Below are 18,808 nucleotides of genomic sequence, written 5' to 3'. Positions count from 1 at the left end.
GCCTTGCCAAGACATTTGTCAAGGAATGGGTAAGAAAATAAATTGTATAATAATAATAATAATAATATAATTTATCTTACTTTTAAATAAATTAATTACATGTTGTTTTCCTTTTTTAAAGCTCAACAGTACCTTCCAACCAAACATCACTGTGCACAATGTCAGTTTGTCTCCCATACCACCCACGTAAGAAACGTTTCAAGAAATACATTTCTAATAGTAATTGGGGTTGTGTATGCTAAGTGAACCTTGACGTGAATTGTTCTGTACAAGTTCATACATTTTGTTGAAAGACATTTCTGCTTTTTTGTTTTGTTTAGTTCCTTGACCTGTATCATAAAGTAATGAAAATAATAATAATTATTATAATAATGCAAAATATAATTCAGATTGCAGAATTGGTCTGGAAGTGTACATACGCTAGTGATTATCCAATGCACATTGATTTGGAAGATTGTCTTCTTTCAAAATAGAGAGAATTTAAACTTTTCAGAATTTAAAGCTGTTTTCTTGTTCTTTTTTCCTCTGCTATTTAATGAAAGGCTTGCTTTTTGGATTGAGGGGGAAGAACTGGAGGTCCCCAGCGGTCCTGCCCCTGTGCTTTCAGTGGTAATCTTGTCAGTTATGGTCATTACACTGAGTGGAACTCTGCCCCTTCACCGAGTAATACGTTGTACTCCTGACTACTTTACTGACCTGAAAGGAAAATAGGCACCTGATAATATAAGCTAGTAAATAATATTAAGAATCTTTATGCTGAACTTTGATACTGCATTGCATGGCAGAAAAGGTAGACTTTTTACAAGACGTATTCAATTATGAAGGTTAGCTGCCCCATTTCAAGCCCTAACAGCAGCCAGCATTCCTATCCAACCCTAGCCGGAACAACTCTACAGCCAATTCAGTTAAGTCAGCAGAATAGCAGCCCTAACCCTAACTTGTATCCATAAATAAAACTTGGTTTAGCTTACTCATATTTTCTAATTAAAGGATTTTCATTTAATTTATTTATTTAACAATTATTCTTAAACATCCGAATCTTTGGTTACAGATATGGCACTTAGCTCCAACCGCAGCCTAACACGTCAGTAATATTCAGAATCTTTATACTGATCTCTGATCCAGCTGGACAGGAGAGACTTTTCATTATAAATTATTGTATTATATCAGTGAGTAATCTATCTCTAATTAAAATTTGGCATTTGCAAAGTTTCAAATTTCACACGTGTCACAGAATATTGGAAAAGACCTACATGCCAAAAATAATATATTTAATTAGAAAAGCCCCACCAACTCTGTACACCTGGACACGGTTGAGTATCTCGCTGATGGTCAGGTGGTTTTAAAGTTTGTAATTCAGGCTGTCAGGAGGGGTTGGATTGCAACTCAATTTGTTGAGCTTTTGGATTTTTCTGCTCATTCCTATTATTATTGTTATTATTATTATTAACACACACTTCACTTTCACTTCACAGGGAAGAATACCGCAGGAGAATTCCCCAATACGAACAAGGTAAAATCCTCACATATATGCTGCATATTGCTGTATAACAATACTTTTGAAATGTTTTTTAACTGTAAGTTGCCCTGGGTAAGGGTATCTGCTAAGAAATAGAGATCACGAAGATTAAATATTATTATTTTATTATTATTTTTATTTCTTGGCAGACGCCCTTATCCTTTTTTATATATTAAATAAATACATTAAAAAGGCTAAGAGCATTTAGCAGCTCTGCAGCAAACCTGGCTATATCTCACTGTGAGAAAGCAATGGAGGTGACTAACTAGGTTGTAGGGCCTACACAGGAGCTTTTACATAAATATGCCATGCTGTTTTTTTTTCTGTTTTTTTTTCATTACAGCAGTGAAGTGCTTTAAAAATAAAAAATGTTTTGCTGTCTCTATCTGTGCTAGATTTTTCTCCATCGTCTTCATCAATGTGACATGGAGCCTAGACTTCAGGGATACAGAGAAACAGATCATAGAACTGCTCAGCAGAAACTACACCTCTGAGAATCGCTCTATGCAGATGTACACGGAAAACGTCAACATCACACTCCTCGGTATGCACAGTCTGCACACCGGAGGATAGCAGCTCTGTTCCAAGGCTTTTTGCTTCAACCAACCACAAGGCCTTTCTGTGAATAGTGACCCATTACCTTCTCATGATTAAACTCTTCAATGTGAACAAAACATTTGGAATTTATTCAATTATTTGTTATTGGTTGGAACACAACCCCGCATCAGAGAGCAACCCTTGTGCCCCAGTGCTGAGACCCTCAGTCCACCCTGAATATGTGTCTTCTTATCCCCCACAGACAAGATTCCTGTGCCCACACCCTTTCCTGTGACCCAAGTTACAGGGGTGACGCCAGTCTCTGCTACAACTCAAGACGCTACCGGAATCGCCACCGTCTCAGGTCAGTGTCATGGCCTGCTTAGGTCACTGTACATCTCAGCTTGGTTTCAGAGGAGAGATCTAAATGCAGCGTATGACATGTCATGATGTTTCATGTTTGGTGTACTAATTCTATTAATTATCCTTTGTCTTTGGTGGTACCCTTTCTAACCAGAGTAGCTGAAATCAGGGGAGATTGAGAAGTAGTCTATAAACTTCATAGCTGTACTATCTTGTTTCCTGTCATCGTCTAGGATAGACAGTGCAGTGGGACAGCCTGTTCCTACCATAAACACCCTTCCAACCACAATAATCAATGCATCCCTGGTAAGAGTCTAGCTGTTGACATAGTGTGACGGGGGGCAGGGGTCCCCGGGGGACTAACGGAACCCCAGATTTTGTCCGCCACTTTGCAACTTTCTATATCTAACTCCTGGGACTAGCCCACCTTCAGGTTTATTATGGTGAGGGGAAGGGAGCCTCACGTCACCCCTTACTATTCCCCCACGCAGGTTCTGACTACCATACCCAGAGAGCCACCATGGATGAACATAAAATACACAGTGTTGATTCGTATTCCACTTTGAGACCAGATCCACGTTTTCCTTAATTAGAAAGGAAAAACAAGTACTTAACACTCAACAAAAACACAAAAGACAACACAATCATACCAAAAACAAAATCCTTAAATTAAAAACACTCCTTCCTTTTCTTTACAATAATGAGACTTAAGACAGTCATAGAAACTAAAAAAATGAATATGCTTCCCTTCAGCCCGCTCTCTTTTCTCTCCATTAAGAATCCTTTAAGCTGTTCTTCCTTCACCCCCTCCACGACTTCCCTTAGAATCCACTGTCCACATAATAAGAAGTCCATCTACTTCTGCCAGTGCAGCACAGTCCAGGCATGGCACCCACAGAGCCACAAGTATACAACACTTATTCCCCACCCCCATCTTCCAACAGTCCGATGACTACGACCTGTTCCAATATCAGTCTCCACATTGCCATGGCAGCGTCATCAACTACAGCACGCAGGGGAGGCTAAAGCTGTACCATGGCACTATACTCTGCTTCCAATTGCTCTGCTTGGAAGCCCCCCCGCCGACTGTCCTGAATACATATAGCAATGTCCACTTAATTCTGGAACAGTGCATCAATCTCCAGATCAGGGGTCTCGGGTCCTTCGAGTCACTCAGGTCTCTCGGGTCTCCATAATACCCAGAAGGGGGACGGCAACCCCTGATTTCAACCTTGCCTTATGGCAGGCTGCCGCACACATCTATCACTTCCACATCTCCCGAACTCACAAACTCTGTCTCTGCTACTCCTTTTGAATCCAGGGCTTTCAGGAAGAGGGGGTGCCTCCCAAATCAAAAACCAGTGTGCATGCAATTAGATGATCTCTTTAAATCAATAATGAATTAAATATGCACGTGATGACACAAACATGAAAAAAAGGCACTTTTGCACAATCAAAATGATCACCTGTGACAATAGCAACAGGCAACTTAATAAACACTTTTTCCCCAAGTGACCGCAACTCCCTCCACAACGATCAAAACCACATCGCCAGGAACGAACAGCACCCCTACAGGTCAGGATGAGGAACAACCTTTGTCTGTATTCTCTATTTCACAAGCAGTTATTAAATATATGTTTTAATTACTTGAGATGTGGTGTTCTATTAAGTTTAAAACTATGACAGCACTTTGTGATGTTATTCTCTGATAGGTTCAGCTCAGCAGACTTCCACAGAAATATGGTCCACTCCACCTCCCCCAGTCACTGATCCCGCCCAGACACATGTAACCACACCCACCTCTCCAGGCCCCACCCCCAGCATTCAAGGTAAGGCTTCTTCTTCTGCAGCACCATTTCCCAGTTCCTTCAAGTTGCACAGTCATGCAAATCAGTTTTTATTCCTAAGGAAGTGGGTATTTTGAAAGAAAAATAAAACCAAAAATAAACGTCTTTCTCTATATTGCAGGCTTGTAGCTAGTAGCTTCTGCAAATGTGGAAATTTTAGAAATGGCATTTGATACAAATTTTTATTTATAGGAACACACAATTGTATACTTCTAACTGTAGCATACCAGAACCCCAGCTATGCGACCAGAAGACAGTTAAAAAAACAACAGCAGAAATACAAGTAGCTTCATTGTCAAATCCCTGTTAATTTTAACCATGACTATTACAGTAGTGCTCCCACTAGAGATGAACACCAAAACACGTACCCAGTTGAGGAAATATATGTTTCATTTAGTTTCTATTGAGCTCCTCAAAAATGCCTTACGATTGAATCTTAAAAACAGGAAGAGCTTTGTGAATGACTGGGTTTATGTTTATGGTTTATGGTTTTATTTCTAGTTTTAGGAACTAGTTGGGTTGTTCAAGGTTGGAAAAAACGGAATACCATTGTCACAGCAAATGGAAAAAATGTAGGTAGTTTACCAGAAAATAACAATCTAATGTCACACCCCATCATAACTGTTCTGCCTGTTATTTATTGCAGTCAGCTTTTATAGAGTTAGTCTGGATGTTAATGTGAGCGGTGTGACCGAAGACCCTGTGTGTATCATTGAGGCATGGGTAGGTTTTGCTTGTTTGCTTGTTCAAGTATCTAGTTGTTATTGATCTATCATACATTATGTGTAACAGCATTGTTAATTTACTTGTGCCTTTTTTCCTTGATCACAGCTCTTTAACACTTTACCAGGCAACATGAATGTATTCAACGTTGACATGTTGATTACGCAAGGGAGGTAAGGTCAACACAACAACGCAGTGAATTGTCGCTACATTTCTCTGGAGTCTTTGCTGGGTCTGTGAGACTCCGATGTTGTGCATTTAAGCATCAGAATTACAGGAGGTTTTAGCATCATATGTGTGACATGATCTGATATTGACAAGGTTGAAAAGTGTTTTGTATAAAGTGTTTTGTGAAAAATCTGTAACTTAATTGTTGCTCCACAGTTAAACCCACAGCTGATTTAGAAATGCACTTCAGTACTCTTGCCCAAACAACTCCAAGCAGAGACAACGGTTGTTCTTCACAGTAGTGTACTTTCCTAATGTGTTGCATTCTGTGATGCTGCTGATGTAGACAGAGGTGGCTTATGTCACAACTCCATCCAAGAGTGATACAGAAGCATTGGGGGTGTAGAACATTGAGGGGGGAGTTATGAAAAACTCTAAACATAATCTTTCTGCCTTATATCTAGCAATTTGCTGGGGACAAACTTTGCCTGCAGGGAAAAACATAATTTTGAAAAGGTGAGTTATGGATACTATACTGATTAATTGAGAAAGTTTAGTAAGAGGAACTTGGAGATGCCCCCACAACTAAAGTACCAGCAATAAATAAATAAATAAAATCAGGAATGTAAATACATTCAGGTTAATGGCATGGAGAAGAAATCTGGAAACCAACAACAGTTTGTTAAGCTCACTGAAAAAAGTACCAATACAGAAATTTTATTATTGCATTTATTTGTCCTTTTTATGTCTCCTATAGATGTCTCGGGCTGGACAAATCAGGTACAACTATGTCCTCTGCTCAGTGAAGTTGTGAAAGAAGGGATATGATGGAATACTTAATGCAGCAGAGTATATGCTACTATGGGTTACAATTTCAAGAAGTGTTTGATTTATTAACCCTGGCAGTTAAAAACATATTTTTAAATGAATGCATATACATACATTTGAGGTGAAGAACTTCAATCAAGCTTAGTGAATTTGGAAAAAGGTCTGCAAGCATCAGGTATACAATAATGTATGACAGATATATTTTTAATCTGCAATGAGTAATGTATATATAGAAAAAGAGAGAGAAAAATAAAGATAAGGAGGGAGCGATAGAGATACTGCATATATATATCACTATGGTTTGTCTCCCTGTGACAGCTGTCCCACTAAGTTCCAGATGATGGTGAAGTCTTCAGAAAACAACAACGACACAATGAGACAGATTGAGCAGTACTTGCAGAAGGAATATAATAATAATTTCACAGCTGTGGAAGCAGAAAACAGTAGCATAGAAATTGTTCTGATAAGTAAGTTTAATCTTTTTGTTTTTATTTTTAATTCTTTGCAGGGTTTCTGTTTTCATTACCGTGTGGATAGTTATGGAGTCTGTGTTGTTGTTATTGTTAGATCCAGGGAACTGCCCCAAACAGAGTCAGTTCACCCCCCAGGGTAGCTACCTGTGGCCAGAGACCGAAGTGCAGAACCTCGCCACACAGCACTGTGAAGGTGATGCCATGAAAAATGCCACAAGGAACTGGTGAGAAGAAGGGCACTGTACTGGACATGTGGGTGTGCAGTATGGTCTTTTCAGGGAATTCTCTACCAAGAGTTGCCTTTGTGAAAATCTCCACCTAACACTAGCTCTTTTAGCACAGACGTACTCCGACCGATAGGGTGGGGCAGGGCCGGGGGGGGTGTCCCTTTAATTGAGCTATATGTATGAATGTACATATGCTCCATTGAGTTTTGTATTCCTGCCAGATACTTTCCCACACTTCATTTAATTGCTGAGCTTTAATGTGCTGTTTCCCCCCATGTTCAACCTGTGCCATCCTACCTCATGTTAATACCATGTGAATGACATATATGGTTGTAGGGTGGCGGGGGAGGCAGACGGTTTCCTGAGAGATGCAGTGTGCGCAGAATTTATTGGCCCCCGTTCTTTTGTTCTGTTGCTCCAGGTCATTTGGTACACAATACGTTAATTAATTTCTATAAAACAGTAGATAATTTCTGACTAATAAATGATAAGTATGAATCAGGGTGCACATATATATATATATATATATATATATATATATATATATATATATATATATATATGTATATGTTATTTATTTTGTGGCAAGCTGTGTCAATAAATTGTATTAATCATAATACAGTAGGAGATAAAGTTGAGTCTAATAAACAAAATGATAAGGTCATCAATTTTATTACAGATGCTATAAAAAAAACAGGATAATTCTGCTTCTAATTCTACTTCTACAGATTCTGATATTAGATGGGGACTCTGTCAGCTTAATTGTTCGAGTATAAAATTACTTGAAAAAATATTTGGTATATGACACCCCATGCACAACAGTTTTGTAGATTCGAATTTCAGGCAATTTTCAGGCATTTTCATAAATGCATTTCCCTCCAATAGATGACTATTGTGTGATCAGGCTATTACATTTTTGTTGCTTTCCAAAAGGAAGCACCACACTTCACTGCTTTATTGATTGTAATTCAGTAAAGGCAGCGGTATCATAAAAATACAGTCTCATCTTTCCGCTAGGTCATCAAATCCTCAATTATTTTAAACAATAAAAGAGATTAATGATGGCTTTTGCACTATGCCAGTGCTCACTCACACATGTTTGTATTAACATCACTGGAATTATCATTGATTTATTAAACTCTAACTGTACTCTAAAAAAGCAAGTGAGTTAGTTTGGTATACAATTAATTAGCCTGTTTATACATACATATGTCTGCATCTGTGGGTTAAAATCAAATAAAAAATGCAATGTTATGTTAAGATTGTAATGTGTACATCCAACACATGAAGAACAAGATTTTGTTTATAAATTACTTAGTAGAAAAATGCCACTGTTGTCTTATGGCTAGTTTATACTGCTGATGGTGTCTTTCTGTAGCGTGGTGAATGCAAAGTCTAACCAGGCACAATGGAAGCACCCTGACCTGCTGTCCTGCCCTACGCTGCTCAGCACCATCCCATCTCTCAACAACATCACCGTCACAGCCAGTGAGTCTCTCTGGGGCCAGGAGGGAGTGATGTGGGGCAGGGTTACTTACCTGTGCAGAGATGTTTAGTGTCTGCTGTATATATAAAAGTAACTGCAAGCTTTGAACGCTCGATCCACAACATCGGAAAGCTGGTGAGACACGAGGAACAAAATTTGTTTGAAGGTCACCTATCCCCTTCATCCCGGCACACAGCTGTCACATCTCTGTCTGTTATTGTTCAGATGGAGAACTTCTTTTTACCTCTCTCACCCCCCCAAACAACGCAACTGGAAAATAAATTAAAATGTTGCAGTGACGTAGTGCAGAGAAAGCGACATCTCAACAGATAGAGGAAAGACAGTTGGAAAGCAAGCAACAGGTGTAAGCTAAAGGTGCTTGTGTACATATTTGTGTCCACAGACAACTCTCAGGACCTGGCAGAACTGATCAAAAACATGACCAGCAATCAAGGCATAAGTTCTCATGAAGATCTGATCATCGTTGTCTTCAAACTGTTGGAGATTGTGAAGATAGGGATTTTGACACCACCTCTGGGCCAGACGATCATCGACATCATCAATAACATCCTCGAGACTAACATCGACCTGCAGCCCGTCACCAACGAGTGAGTTCAGGCCAGGGTCATTGGCCAAGGGTCAAAGGTCACGGAATTGAAGAATGCTTCCCCCATGTCTGTAAACTTAGAGCAGAGCTTATTTTCTGCTAGAATAATTACACAGATCATATCTTATTAATGGACACCCCTCCTGCTTTCTCTTTTTTTCTTCTTCTATGCAAATGATCCAGTTCTGAGTGTTATGAGTGTAGAAGCAGAAGAGACTTGCAGATGCGAAGGGTGCAAAAAATCTGCATTGAGCTCTAGTGTTATGCTTTGACAAAGCTTTCCCCCCCCACCTTTCTTCTGTAGCATCCTAGAGGTCACAGACACCCTCGGGAACAAGCTCATCTTTGACGGCATGTCCCTCAACGTGTCCTCCCCCATGCTGGCTCTTTCCATCTTGAACGTGGATCCCACTGATTTCAACGGCATGGCGTTTGGGGTGTCCTCGTTCTCTGAAGGCATCAATCCAGAGGTGCCTTTACATAAACAAAACTGAAATGCAATGAAAGAAAACTCATGAAATGAAAAATCATTGCATTCACACAAGTCTCCATAAAGTAAGTAAGTAAATAAATACATACATTTGAAGATGCACCACTGCAGTTCACCCACCCGTGTGAGAAATGTGTACTGCGGAAGAGTATCAGGCAGCATAATGGTATGATTTACTATTATTAAGTATGTTGATTGCAGCAGTATAGAGTGCTTGTGTGGTTAAGTACATTGCATATATCATGTATGTCTCTTGTTGCTATTGGAATTTTTTTTTTACAGTACATGATTTGAGCTCCTAATTTAACCCAGACATTTTAAATCATGATCTATAACCAAATTAAACAAAACGTGATTTTCATCTTTCTTTCAATTGCAATTTTGCTTCAAGCTCAGGTCAGTGATTGGAATTTTAAGCAGCAAACAACAGTCACCCCGAGCAGAAACCTATTCCTCATCTGATGTGCCTTTCCCCATGGGACATGAGTGATATAGCTAGAGTGAAATCAAAACTTTGTGAATTGAAATACAATGAAACATTCATCAACATTATGGTCAAATAGGGAGAAAGAAGTTGGGAGCACAGTAATTTCTAAAACCTGATTTGTGTCACTACATTAACTCATTTCAAAGAGTTTACATTAAATATTCTGCAGATCAACAGAACCAAATGATTCTGTGATCAGCCTGTAGCAGTCCCTTTGTAGTCTTGTTTTTCCATCAATCCATCAGGGTTTAAAAAATGTTAAAAGGGGAGGACAATCAGATCCTAATTTTAACTTCCATTATTTTAGATTTTCATAAACCAAGAGCCTTTTGACAACATGGTGGCATTCATCTCCCTCCCACCCTCCCTGCAAATCCATTTACCTGTCAACCCGGAGACAGGGCATTCCCGAGTGCAGTTCCAGTTCTATGGGAAACAGGAACTCTTCCAGGTACGAGGCGAGCAGGGAGCCCTGCCACCCACGGCATCTGTTTCTCTGTACTCCCTGGCACCCTGCTGCTACAGAACTGGCTGTACAACTGATACTTTCAATGGCCTCAGCTTTAACAGTCTTAAATACAAGCATGTTTCAAGGCCAATTTACTTGAAGAAAATTTGAAAATTACCGGTCACTTTCATGTCAAGTCCAGTCATAAGCTAGGTTTAAAAGGAGAGTGACTTGAATTGGACCAGAATTATCTTAGTGCATTGATAGTAGTGGTCAGTGGTGGTTTTTAAAAACAAAACAAGGTATATACAGGGAGAGCAAAGCCAAAGTATATCAAACACAAATGTATCTTTTTTATGTTAAACTTGTCTTTATCCGTGTATTCATTTATTTAGCAAATATTCTAAGACAGCATAATCTTGATATTAAGGAAGCTAATTGTGGAGGTTGTTTAAAGAGCTTTTCCTTGGTTTTCAGGATCCTGCGAATGTCAATCTGTCCACCTATGTAGTGGCTGCCAGTGTTACCAACGCCACCATCAGGAACTTAAAAGACCCCATTACTGTGACTCTGCGCCACCTGAAGCCCAACATCGTATGTGTTTCCTTTTTGTTTTACAATTTTTTTATCGTACCTTAAATAGACAAATACTTAATTGTCATTATTGTATTTTAATCTCTATTTTTACATATATATTTTTTTTATTTCTCAGGATAATCATGAGGTGGAGTGTGTATACTGGGATTTAGGACAGAACGGTGAGTTCTCCAGTCTGTCACAATGTTGTTCCTGCTCCGTGAGTTTTCAGATGGTGTGACAGTCTCCCTAATTAACACACAGGGTGGATATTAAATTAAACGAATGAAAAGAAATTGGAATAAATTCTGAATTTAAAACCTGGAGCAGTACGTAGTCTAGAACGTGTGTTTGTGTGCTTCCAGGTGGAAAGGGAGGGTGGAGCTCCGAGGGCTGTGAAAAGAAGAGCACCACTGTGAACCACACCACCTGCTTCTGTTACCACCTGACGCACTTTGGCGTGCTGCTCGTAAGACCCCCCCTCCCTTTAAACCGAAGCTCTTTTCTCTTTTACATCAGCAATAAATTGAAGAATTACCATTCTGCCTTCATGCCACTTCAAATATTAATGTATCTATTGGACTATTTAGGTAATTGCTAAAATAGCATACATTATAATGAAATAAACTGCGAAAACAGCCCAGGCAAGAAGAGAAATGAGTCTTTGATATTGTTTTATAACAACCCTCTCTTCTGACCTGTTCTCCTGGAAGGACCCCTTCAGGACTCCCTTGGATGCCCAAGACAACCGCATCCTCACCCTCATCACCTATGTGGGCTGCGGCCTGTCATCTGTTTTCCTGGGCATCAGTCTGCTGACGTACACAGCCTTTGAGTAAGTTGCAGCTCTCTTTTCTTAACTGCCATAAGTCAAAAAGGCAAAAGGGGTAAACAGGCGTCTGTTAAGAAATAAAGACAGACGTGGATGATAGCAAACAACAAAGCCATCTGGATTACTTTAATAACAACTGCAAAAAGAATGAAGAAGGAATCCCGATCAGTGCTGAGCCAGTAATCCCTCTAGTGGACAATCCTTGCCCAGCGATTGTGGTGTGATTATTTCAAGAGTTTTTAAGCATAAACAACAAGATGAAGACACTCTCGTTACGGTAATAAACCGTTAAATAAAAGAAACATGCATTTAATGAATCTCTCCCTCATCTCCCTTCCTGCCCATAACACTCTCTCTTTTCCCCATCTGTTTAATCATTGCTCTCTTTTCCTTCATATATTTCTCCCTTTATGCTTCTTTTTCCTCCTTCCTGTTTCTCTCTTTCTCTTCCACCCTACCCCTCTGTCTCTCTCTCTCTCTGTCTCCTGCATGCATTAGGAAACTGCGGAGGGACTACCCTTCCAAGATCCTGATGAATCTCTCCGCTGCCCTGCTGGGGATGAATATGGTGTTCCTGGTGAACTCCTGGCTGGCGTCCTTCGAGATCTACAGCCTGTGCATCTCTGTTGCTGTCTTCCTGCACTACTTCCTGCTGGCCTCCTTCACCTGGATGGGCCTGGAGGCTGTACACATGTACTTTGCTCTGGTCAAGGTGTTCAACGTCTACGTGCCCTCCTATATCCTCAAGTTCTGCGTCCTTGGGTGGGGTAAGATCAGTGAAAACAAGAGCAGCACCAGAATTATTTGTATATTATTATTTCTTAGCAGAAGCCTGTATTCAACTTAGAATTCGTACAATATATCACTCCAGCCCATTTCTGTTTTTCTCTCTAGGGGTCCCTCTGGTTGTGGTTGGTGTTATATTGGCAATTAACAAAGACGCCTATGGCAGTGAACTCTTTGCCAAATCTGTCAGCCCATTGGAAGAGTCAGAGGAGCTGTTGTGAGTAGCCTGCATAATGGGTCACTTTACTGGGCAATTAAGAGTGTCTTTGAGTGAACCTCACTGCTGGGAAGACCAACCCAATTTCTCTGGAAGCAGGGAGTACAACAGTGCTAGCAGTGTAAGCTTTATTGGCCTGCATTGTCTGTTATTGCCAACACATTTTAAACATTACAAAGTAGAAACAATAAAACATAATAGCACAGTAAAGAACACTGAAGTAAACAATATAATAGACGTAAACAATATCCCTCAGTTCCCAGCTTAAATTAGCTTTCTGTAATTGTAGTTGTTTTCAAGGAAGCAAGGGAGGTAACATTTTTTAACTTGGTAGTTTGATTTTATAAACAGATAAAAGCTTCCAAGTTTATGGACCATGCAATCATGCTCTCGGCATTTACTTTACCTTGTCAAATGAAACCTGTGCCCACTTCCATGTCAGTTGGTGTGTACCTTCACCCCTGTACCTGTGTAGTCCACCTCTGTGGTGGGACCTAGTCAATGCTTCAATATGGAATAGTCAATATGGAATCTCCATCACTATTCAGCTAACCTCAGTTAGATAAGTGACTGTCTGGATTCAGAAATGTGTAGTCTGCTCCATCAAAAAATAAAGATTTTGTCCATGAGGAGTTGTCCACACTCCCTGTTGATCTCACCTAGTATGAGCCTCAGTGGTGTGTTGTCATCCATCTCAGCTGCTGGGTGCAGGATGGTGTGACGTTCTACGTGTCAGTGGTGGCCTTCTTCCTGCTAATCCTACTGTGCAATGTGTCGGTGTTCATCGTGGTGCTGGTCCAGATCCGCAACATGAAGGCCAAGAAGCCAGTGGGCAGCCACAGCGGTGTCCTGTACAACCTGAGGAGCGTCGCCAGCCTCACCTTCCTGCTGGGACTCACCTGGGGCCTGGCCTTTCTCGCCTTTGGGCCTGCCAAGTTGGCCCTGCTCTACTTGTTCTCCATCTTCAACAGCCTGCAGGGTAAGAACCTACAGTGCCTCATGCCAAAGGCAAATAGCACCTGAGGGCTTGTGTTGTGAGCAAGAACGTGCATTCTGTGTGAGCAACAGGTTACTTAACTGATGTCACATGGGAGAGCCTGGCTTAACAATCAATCAGGACGACCTCACAATCAACCTGTTAACCTGCTCGAGTTGAATTCAGCATCCTAGCCACTCCACTCCAGCAAAGTGTCATGATGTTTATACATTTTCACAGAAGGAAGAGTTTGCAGGATATCAGTCTGGTTACTTATGTGTGCCTACAATCATGTTTATTTATATATATATATATATATATATATATATATATATATATATATATATAATACATAGTGGACTTGAACTGCTTAAACTGCTTAAATTTCAATAAAAACTGGAAAAATGGGGGTGTTCTAAAACTTTTGAACACCCCAATTTTTCCAGTTATTGAAATTTAAGCAGTTAAAGTCCAGTGAATAACCTGAAATGGTACAAAGGTAAACGATAAACTGCCAGAGGTTAAAAAAAATAAGTTTAGGTTACCAAAAACTGAAAAATAATGTACATTTCAGAGTTATATACTGTGTTACTACACCCTCTTAATCATTATTTGGCAGGGTTACACACAGCTCCGGTGCATAGAAGTTACACTGTATTCCTGCAATGCGCACATCGTTTGAAAGCTTACTCTATTGGCTACCTACCTGCGCATTTCATTCTCAAACACATCCGATTTACAGTGTCCATGTCACCCGCTGTCATTCAGAGCCCGGGGGGTAAACGCACAGTGTGCTCCGGGGGGGATCTCATTCAGACGGTCACAGATCACTCAGTTTTGATTGGATTTCTTTGCAAATAGGCTTGTTTTGTTCAGAACAACCTAATGTTTAATCCAGTATATATTATTTGATGTTCTATCACAGAGACGTTCAGATCCAATTATGTAAGATCGTTGTGTATTAGTACACTGTAAACAGAGTTTTCCATCTTCACATTTTGAGTTGTCTATGGGTGTGTGTTGCTTCTACCAAAACGTGGATGGTCTTGTTTTGATCAGTAGACTGTTTGGTTCCAGAATATGACATAATTGTCAATATTTTCAGATTTTTTGTATTCCTACTCAGACCAAGTATCCCCCCACCCCCCATTTCAGAATGTTGAGGGGGGGGAGTGATTTAAATGTGGGGCGGGTATAAAAAACAAATTTTTCACATCAGAGACTGCTTCACATCATTATAAAGTTGAGAGTCTCAGCTTTCATGGGATACCAAACACTTGGCAAACAACACAACAGTGAAGAGTACACATGGGATTAAAGAGAAGCACATGGATTTGGTGCCCTTAAGTGTACCAGAGGGGTTGTTTAGTTAAACAAAACGATTCCATGATTAATTTTTTATCTCCAATAGTTTATTTGTTATATGCTTTAATTTCAGAGAACATTGAGACATTAAACTGCGTTAATTGCAATACAAACTGGAAAAATGTAGGTGTTCTAAAACTTTTGACCAGTAGTGTGTGTGTGTATATATATATATATATATATATATATATATATATATATATATATAATATCTGTATCATATGTTTTCCTACTTGAAAATATATATTTTTTTCATTTACAAGTATAGTACTACTTGGGGAATGCGAAACCATCTGATCTGTCTTTATATGCTGCATTTTTGGAAGAAATATGTCTGCAGTACTGAGGAAATGCAATGAAACAGGCCATAACTCACGATGGGCCTGTCATTTCTCTTGGAGTGAGTTCGATCTCAGTGACGAGTGATGTGTGCCCTGTGCTGCAGGCTTCTTCATCTTTCTGTTCCACTGTCTGATGAAGGAGAACGTGAGGAAGCAGTGGAGGATCCATCTGTGCTGCGGCCGATTCCGACTCAATGAGCATTCAGGTATATTAGCTTTGCTCTCCCTGTCGAGAGCGGAGCAAAGACAGCGTCTGCAAAATCCCCAGCAGCAGAGCATGGCTGTTTAAACTCTCACCTGCACTTTATCTGCTCATCCTGGGACTCTTCTCCTGCCTCTACATTTATGAAAGCTTATTATACTAGCCTACATCATACCTGTCTTAGAATTAATGTTTTGTTCCTTAGTTTTCCAAGGGCTTTAGGTTTAGCAGGACTAACAGGCCAGTGAGGTGCTGTTTTTCTCATCACCTTGAGTTTGAATCATACTGTACCCAGTATCTGAACTGGGTGAATCAAGGTGTTGTGCTTTTCTTCTGCAGACTGGAGCCGATCTGGTACCATAGGCAAATCCAGAGTAAAGCAGCTGGTCCACACTCCCTCTGTAAAGTCGGCCAAGTCAGACAACTCCAACTCCACCAGCAGCACCTCCAATGAGTCAGACTCTGGGAGACAACTGGTCTCCAGCCTGGGTGAGCGCATGGACTGTTGTAGCACTCCAGAACAGCCCTAAACCGTGGTGTAGACTGTGGTCACCATGGCCGACTCAGTTTTGAACTAGCAGTGTGTGTGTGTTAGTGTGTGTGTGTTAGTGTGTGTGTGCGTTTGTGGACTGCATAGACCAAGTTCAAGGAGACCCAAGTTTAAAACCACAATGACAAAAGCTGTTTCCTTATCTGCTGTTTCTCCACAGGCCTGGTTTACAAGAACAACTTGGCTGTACCGCGAGCTCACATCAGCCCCTCCTTCCCCAGTGCACTGGCAGCTGTGCCCAGAGACATGGAAATGAACTACCAGGTGTCTTGGCTGCCCAGGGAGAGGTCTTACTGATGCCTGCCTGTCCCCCAGTGTCCCACGCTTTCCCACTGATGTTCAGCTTCTTAGGGCAGCCAGCAATATGCCAGGATTTGGAAGCTTTATATATTCCTGTGTTTCTTCTACGCAGGTGCTATACTTTCTTCTATTACATCACAGACACCTCCCACCTGCTGGAAAAGATTTGTTTTGTGTTCAGCATTTTCCAAAGGGCCTAGCTCCACCTTGTGTTCAGGCTGTTGACGTATGGGCACCTGAGAGGATTTGTTGTGATCATGAGCGACTGCAGTGATTCTTCACTATTTGATCTGGTTTTCCATTACTGATGCAGGGTCATGTTGCGGGAGAGTGAGCATTTAATTGTGTGCATTTTGGTTCACTGTTGTGTAATGATTACATGCTTTATTTTGTGTAGCTTTCCTCCAATCAGATATTCAGTAGAGTATGCATGTTTACTGCCCTGAGCCATAAGCTGTATTATAAATGGTTTTCTTCTGCATTTCAAATACATGTACACAATCTATATGTCCCATAATGATGTCGCCAAAAGCAAAACATCTGTGATACAATGTCAGCTTGTCTGGTTTGTAGTGATCTAGTCTTAGGGGAATTAACATGAATACTCTATTTTATGTGCATAGATGTTGGGCACTATTAAGTAGCTGCATTGTCAGCATTTATGATTCAACTAAAACTTGCTCATTGACACTATGTCCTCTGCTACAGTTCAATTAGAAAATTAAGTTTATAGTACTGGGTTGCTAAATGGGATTTGAAACTATCCTTTGTTTTACAAATCATCAGTTTTTAGAAAAAATAAGTAAAACAGTTATTTGTAATGTCCTGTGAATTGGTAACCAAACTATAAACATTACCTGGTCTGTTCCAGTGCACTTATAGTACCGCAAAAAGTATTTGCCCCCTGTCTGGGTTTCTGCATTTTTAAAATTTTTACACATTTAATTTGTTCAGATCTTTTTGTGAGCTGTAGTAGTATATGGAAGGAGAGAACGTTTGCTGCTTCTTTCATTTGTTTGGTGTGGAATGTAATGAAACATGCAATCTTCAGGTTTGAAAGTTATTGCCCACCCCCTTGTTAACTAAACACAATTAAAGCGATAATAATTTGGGCCAGCCCTGCGCAATATAAATCTGTCTAACTTTACCCTTTACCATCAGTGAAGTGTAACCAGTTAAGGAGTCTAAAGGGGTGGTTTCTATTTCACACAGGAATAATATTAAATAAATTAAATAAATATAATCATTTTGTGTTATTTGTTCAATAAGAGTCCCTTTTATCTTATCTTAAGTTTTGGATGAATATCTGATAACATTCAGTGTACAAATATGCAAAAATCTAGAAAATCAGACAGTGGGCAAATCTTTTCACAGGAACTGTTTGTCCTTCCTTCCTGTTTGAGGTGTTTATGTTAGTTTCCTATGTTGGATATTTATGTTAGTTTGTTTCTGTATTATAGTCTGAGAAATCTACATCAATACCATTGCAGAAGAGCTAAGCAGTCTGAATCACATAGTACTACATTTACATATTTCCAATGCAATTAAGGTGTCCTGTAATATTTAAAGGAATGATTTATTTTTTCAAGTATTTATAAAATATAGAATGCGTATTTTAGGATGCTACTCTGTAAGATGTCTAATAAAATTGAATCAAATCCTGTCCTGTTTTTCCAATGTGGATCTGTTGCCACCTCAGCCATATTACTTCAGAATACCCAATACCTATTGTGCTTAGCACCATAATAGGCTGATGGATTTACTTTTAACATCTTTGGATATACTGCTTCAGAGTTATACATTTAAAAGTATTTAAAAAATGTATCCTTAATACTAACATGATACCCATCTGTTTATTTTTTTAACTGCAAAATTAAATCTGAAAAGCTTTAAAACAAAAAAAAGAGGACAGGAATATTGTGGTGCCTTGAGGAAAATCACAGGTTTGTGTCATACCAGCAAAGGCAGTTTTAATCTGGAGAAAGATTACTTAACCCAAGAAAATGACCTTGACCCAAAATGTTGCTGTGTCTCTCTGATTTGCTGGGGGCTTTCCTATCTGGAGGGGTTTCCACTGTGCTTAGAGGAAAGCCAGCTACAGCCACTTGACCTTTCCAATTCACCCAATTGACTGCAGAATGTCAGTCTCTGACATCAAAGCAATCTTCTGCTATGCATAGAAATGACTAAGAAGTTTTATCATCCTCCAGTTAAAAAAGTTACTTCCAGCAGTGTTTTGTTGGGGGGGGATAAAGTCCTTGTACTCACATTGACTGGTCTTGAGGCTCTGTCGACTGATCCACAACCTGCTCCTAGTACTTGGTAAAGGAACTGCATGGTCTGTTCACCTGGCAAACAAAACAGAATCACATCAGGAAATGATGCTCCATCTGCAGTCTTAGTTTTTAAATGATTTTGAAATTATGCAAACAAAAGGCAAACAAAAACAAAACGGCACTT

At 39.9% G+C, this 18,808-nt stretch overlaps 2 protein-coding genes and 1 long non-coding RNA gene across 3 annotated transcripts; all 3 read left to right on the top strand.

Annotated features, from left to right (window-relative positions):
* The first annotated feature begins 120 nt into the window (after positions 1 to 120).
* LOC136759988 (uncharacterized) lies at positions 121 to 3,996 on the top strand. Its single transcript, XR_010820138.1, has 6 exons — positions 121 to 186; positions 543 to 609; positions 1,476 to 1,513; positions 1,915 to 2,063; positions 2,319 to 2,420; positions 3,932 to 3,996. It is a non-coding gene; the product is annotated as an uncharacterized LOC136759988 (long non-coding RNA).
* Positions 3,997 to 8,046: 4,050 nt separating this feature from the next.
* On the top strand, positions 8,047 to 9,356 carry LOC136759670 (adhesion G-protein coupled receptor G6-like). The gene is made up of 3 exons (XM_066714633.1): positions 8,047 to 8,173; positions 8,575 to 8,779; positions 9,083 to 9,356. Exons 1-3 carry the CDS (start codon positions 8,047 to 8,049, stop codon positions 9,270 to 9,272), a joined length of 522 nt encoding a protein of 173 aa, XP_066570730.1. The 3' UTR covers positions 9,273 to 9,356.
* A 736-nt stretch (positions 9,357 to 10,092) lies between these two features.
* On the top strand, positions 10,093 to 17,957 carry LOC136759668 (adhesion G-protein coupled receptor G2). Its single transcript, XM_066714632.1, has 11 exons — positions 10,093 to 10,206; positions 10,681 to 10,797; positions 10,916 to 10,961; positions 11,145 to 11,248; positions 11,493 to 11,614; positions 12,110 to 12,378; positions 12,506 to 12,614; positions 13,313 to 13,593; positions 15,401 to 15,502; positions 15,838 to 15,987; positions 16,209 to 17,957. Exons 1-11 carry the CDS (start codon positions 10,093 to 10,095, stop codon positions 16,343 to 16,345), a joined length of 1,551 nt encoding a protein of 516 aa, XP_066570729.1. The 3' UTR covers positions 16,346 to 17,957.
* Positions 17,958 to 18,808: the final 851 nt, after the last annotated feature.

This window comes from Amia ocellicauda, chromosome 10 (assembly GCF_036373705.1).
Source record: "Amia ocellicauda isolate fAmiCal2 chromosome 10, fAmiCal2.hap1, whole genome shotgun sequence".
NCBI lineage: Eukaryota > Metazoa > Chordata > Actinopteri > Amiiformes > Amiidae > Amia > Amia ocellicauda.
This window is presented reverse-complemented; position numbering and strand designations above follow the sequence as displayed.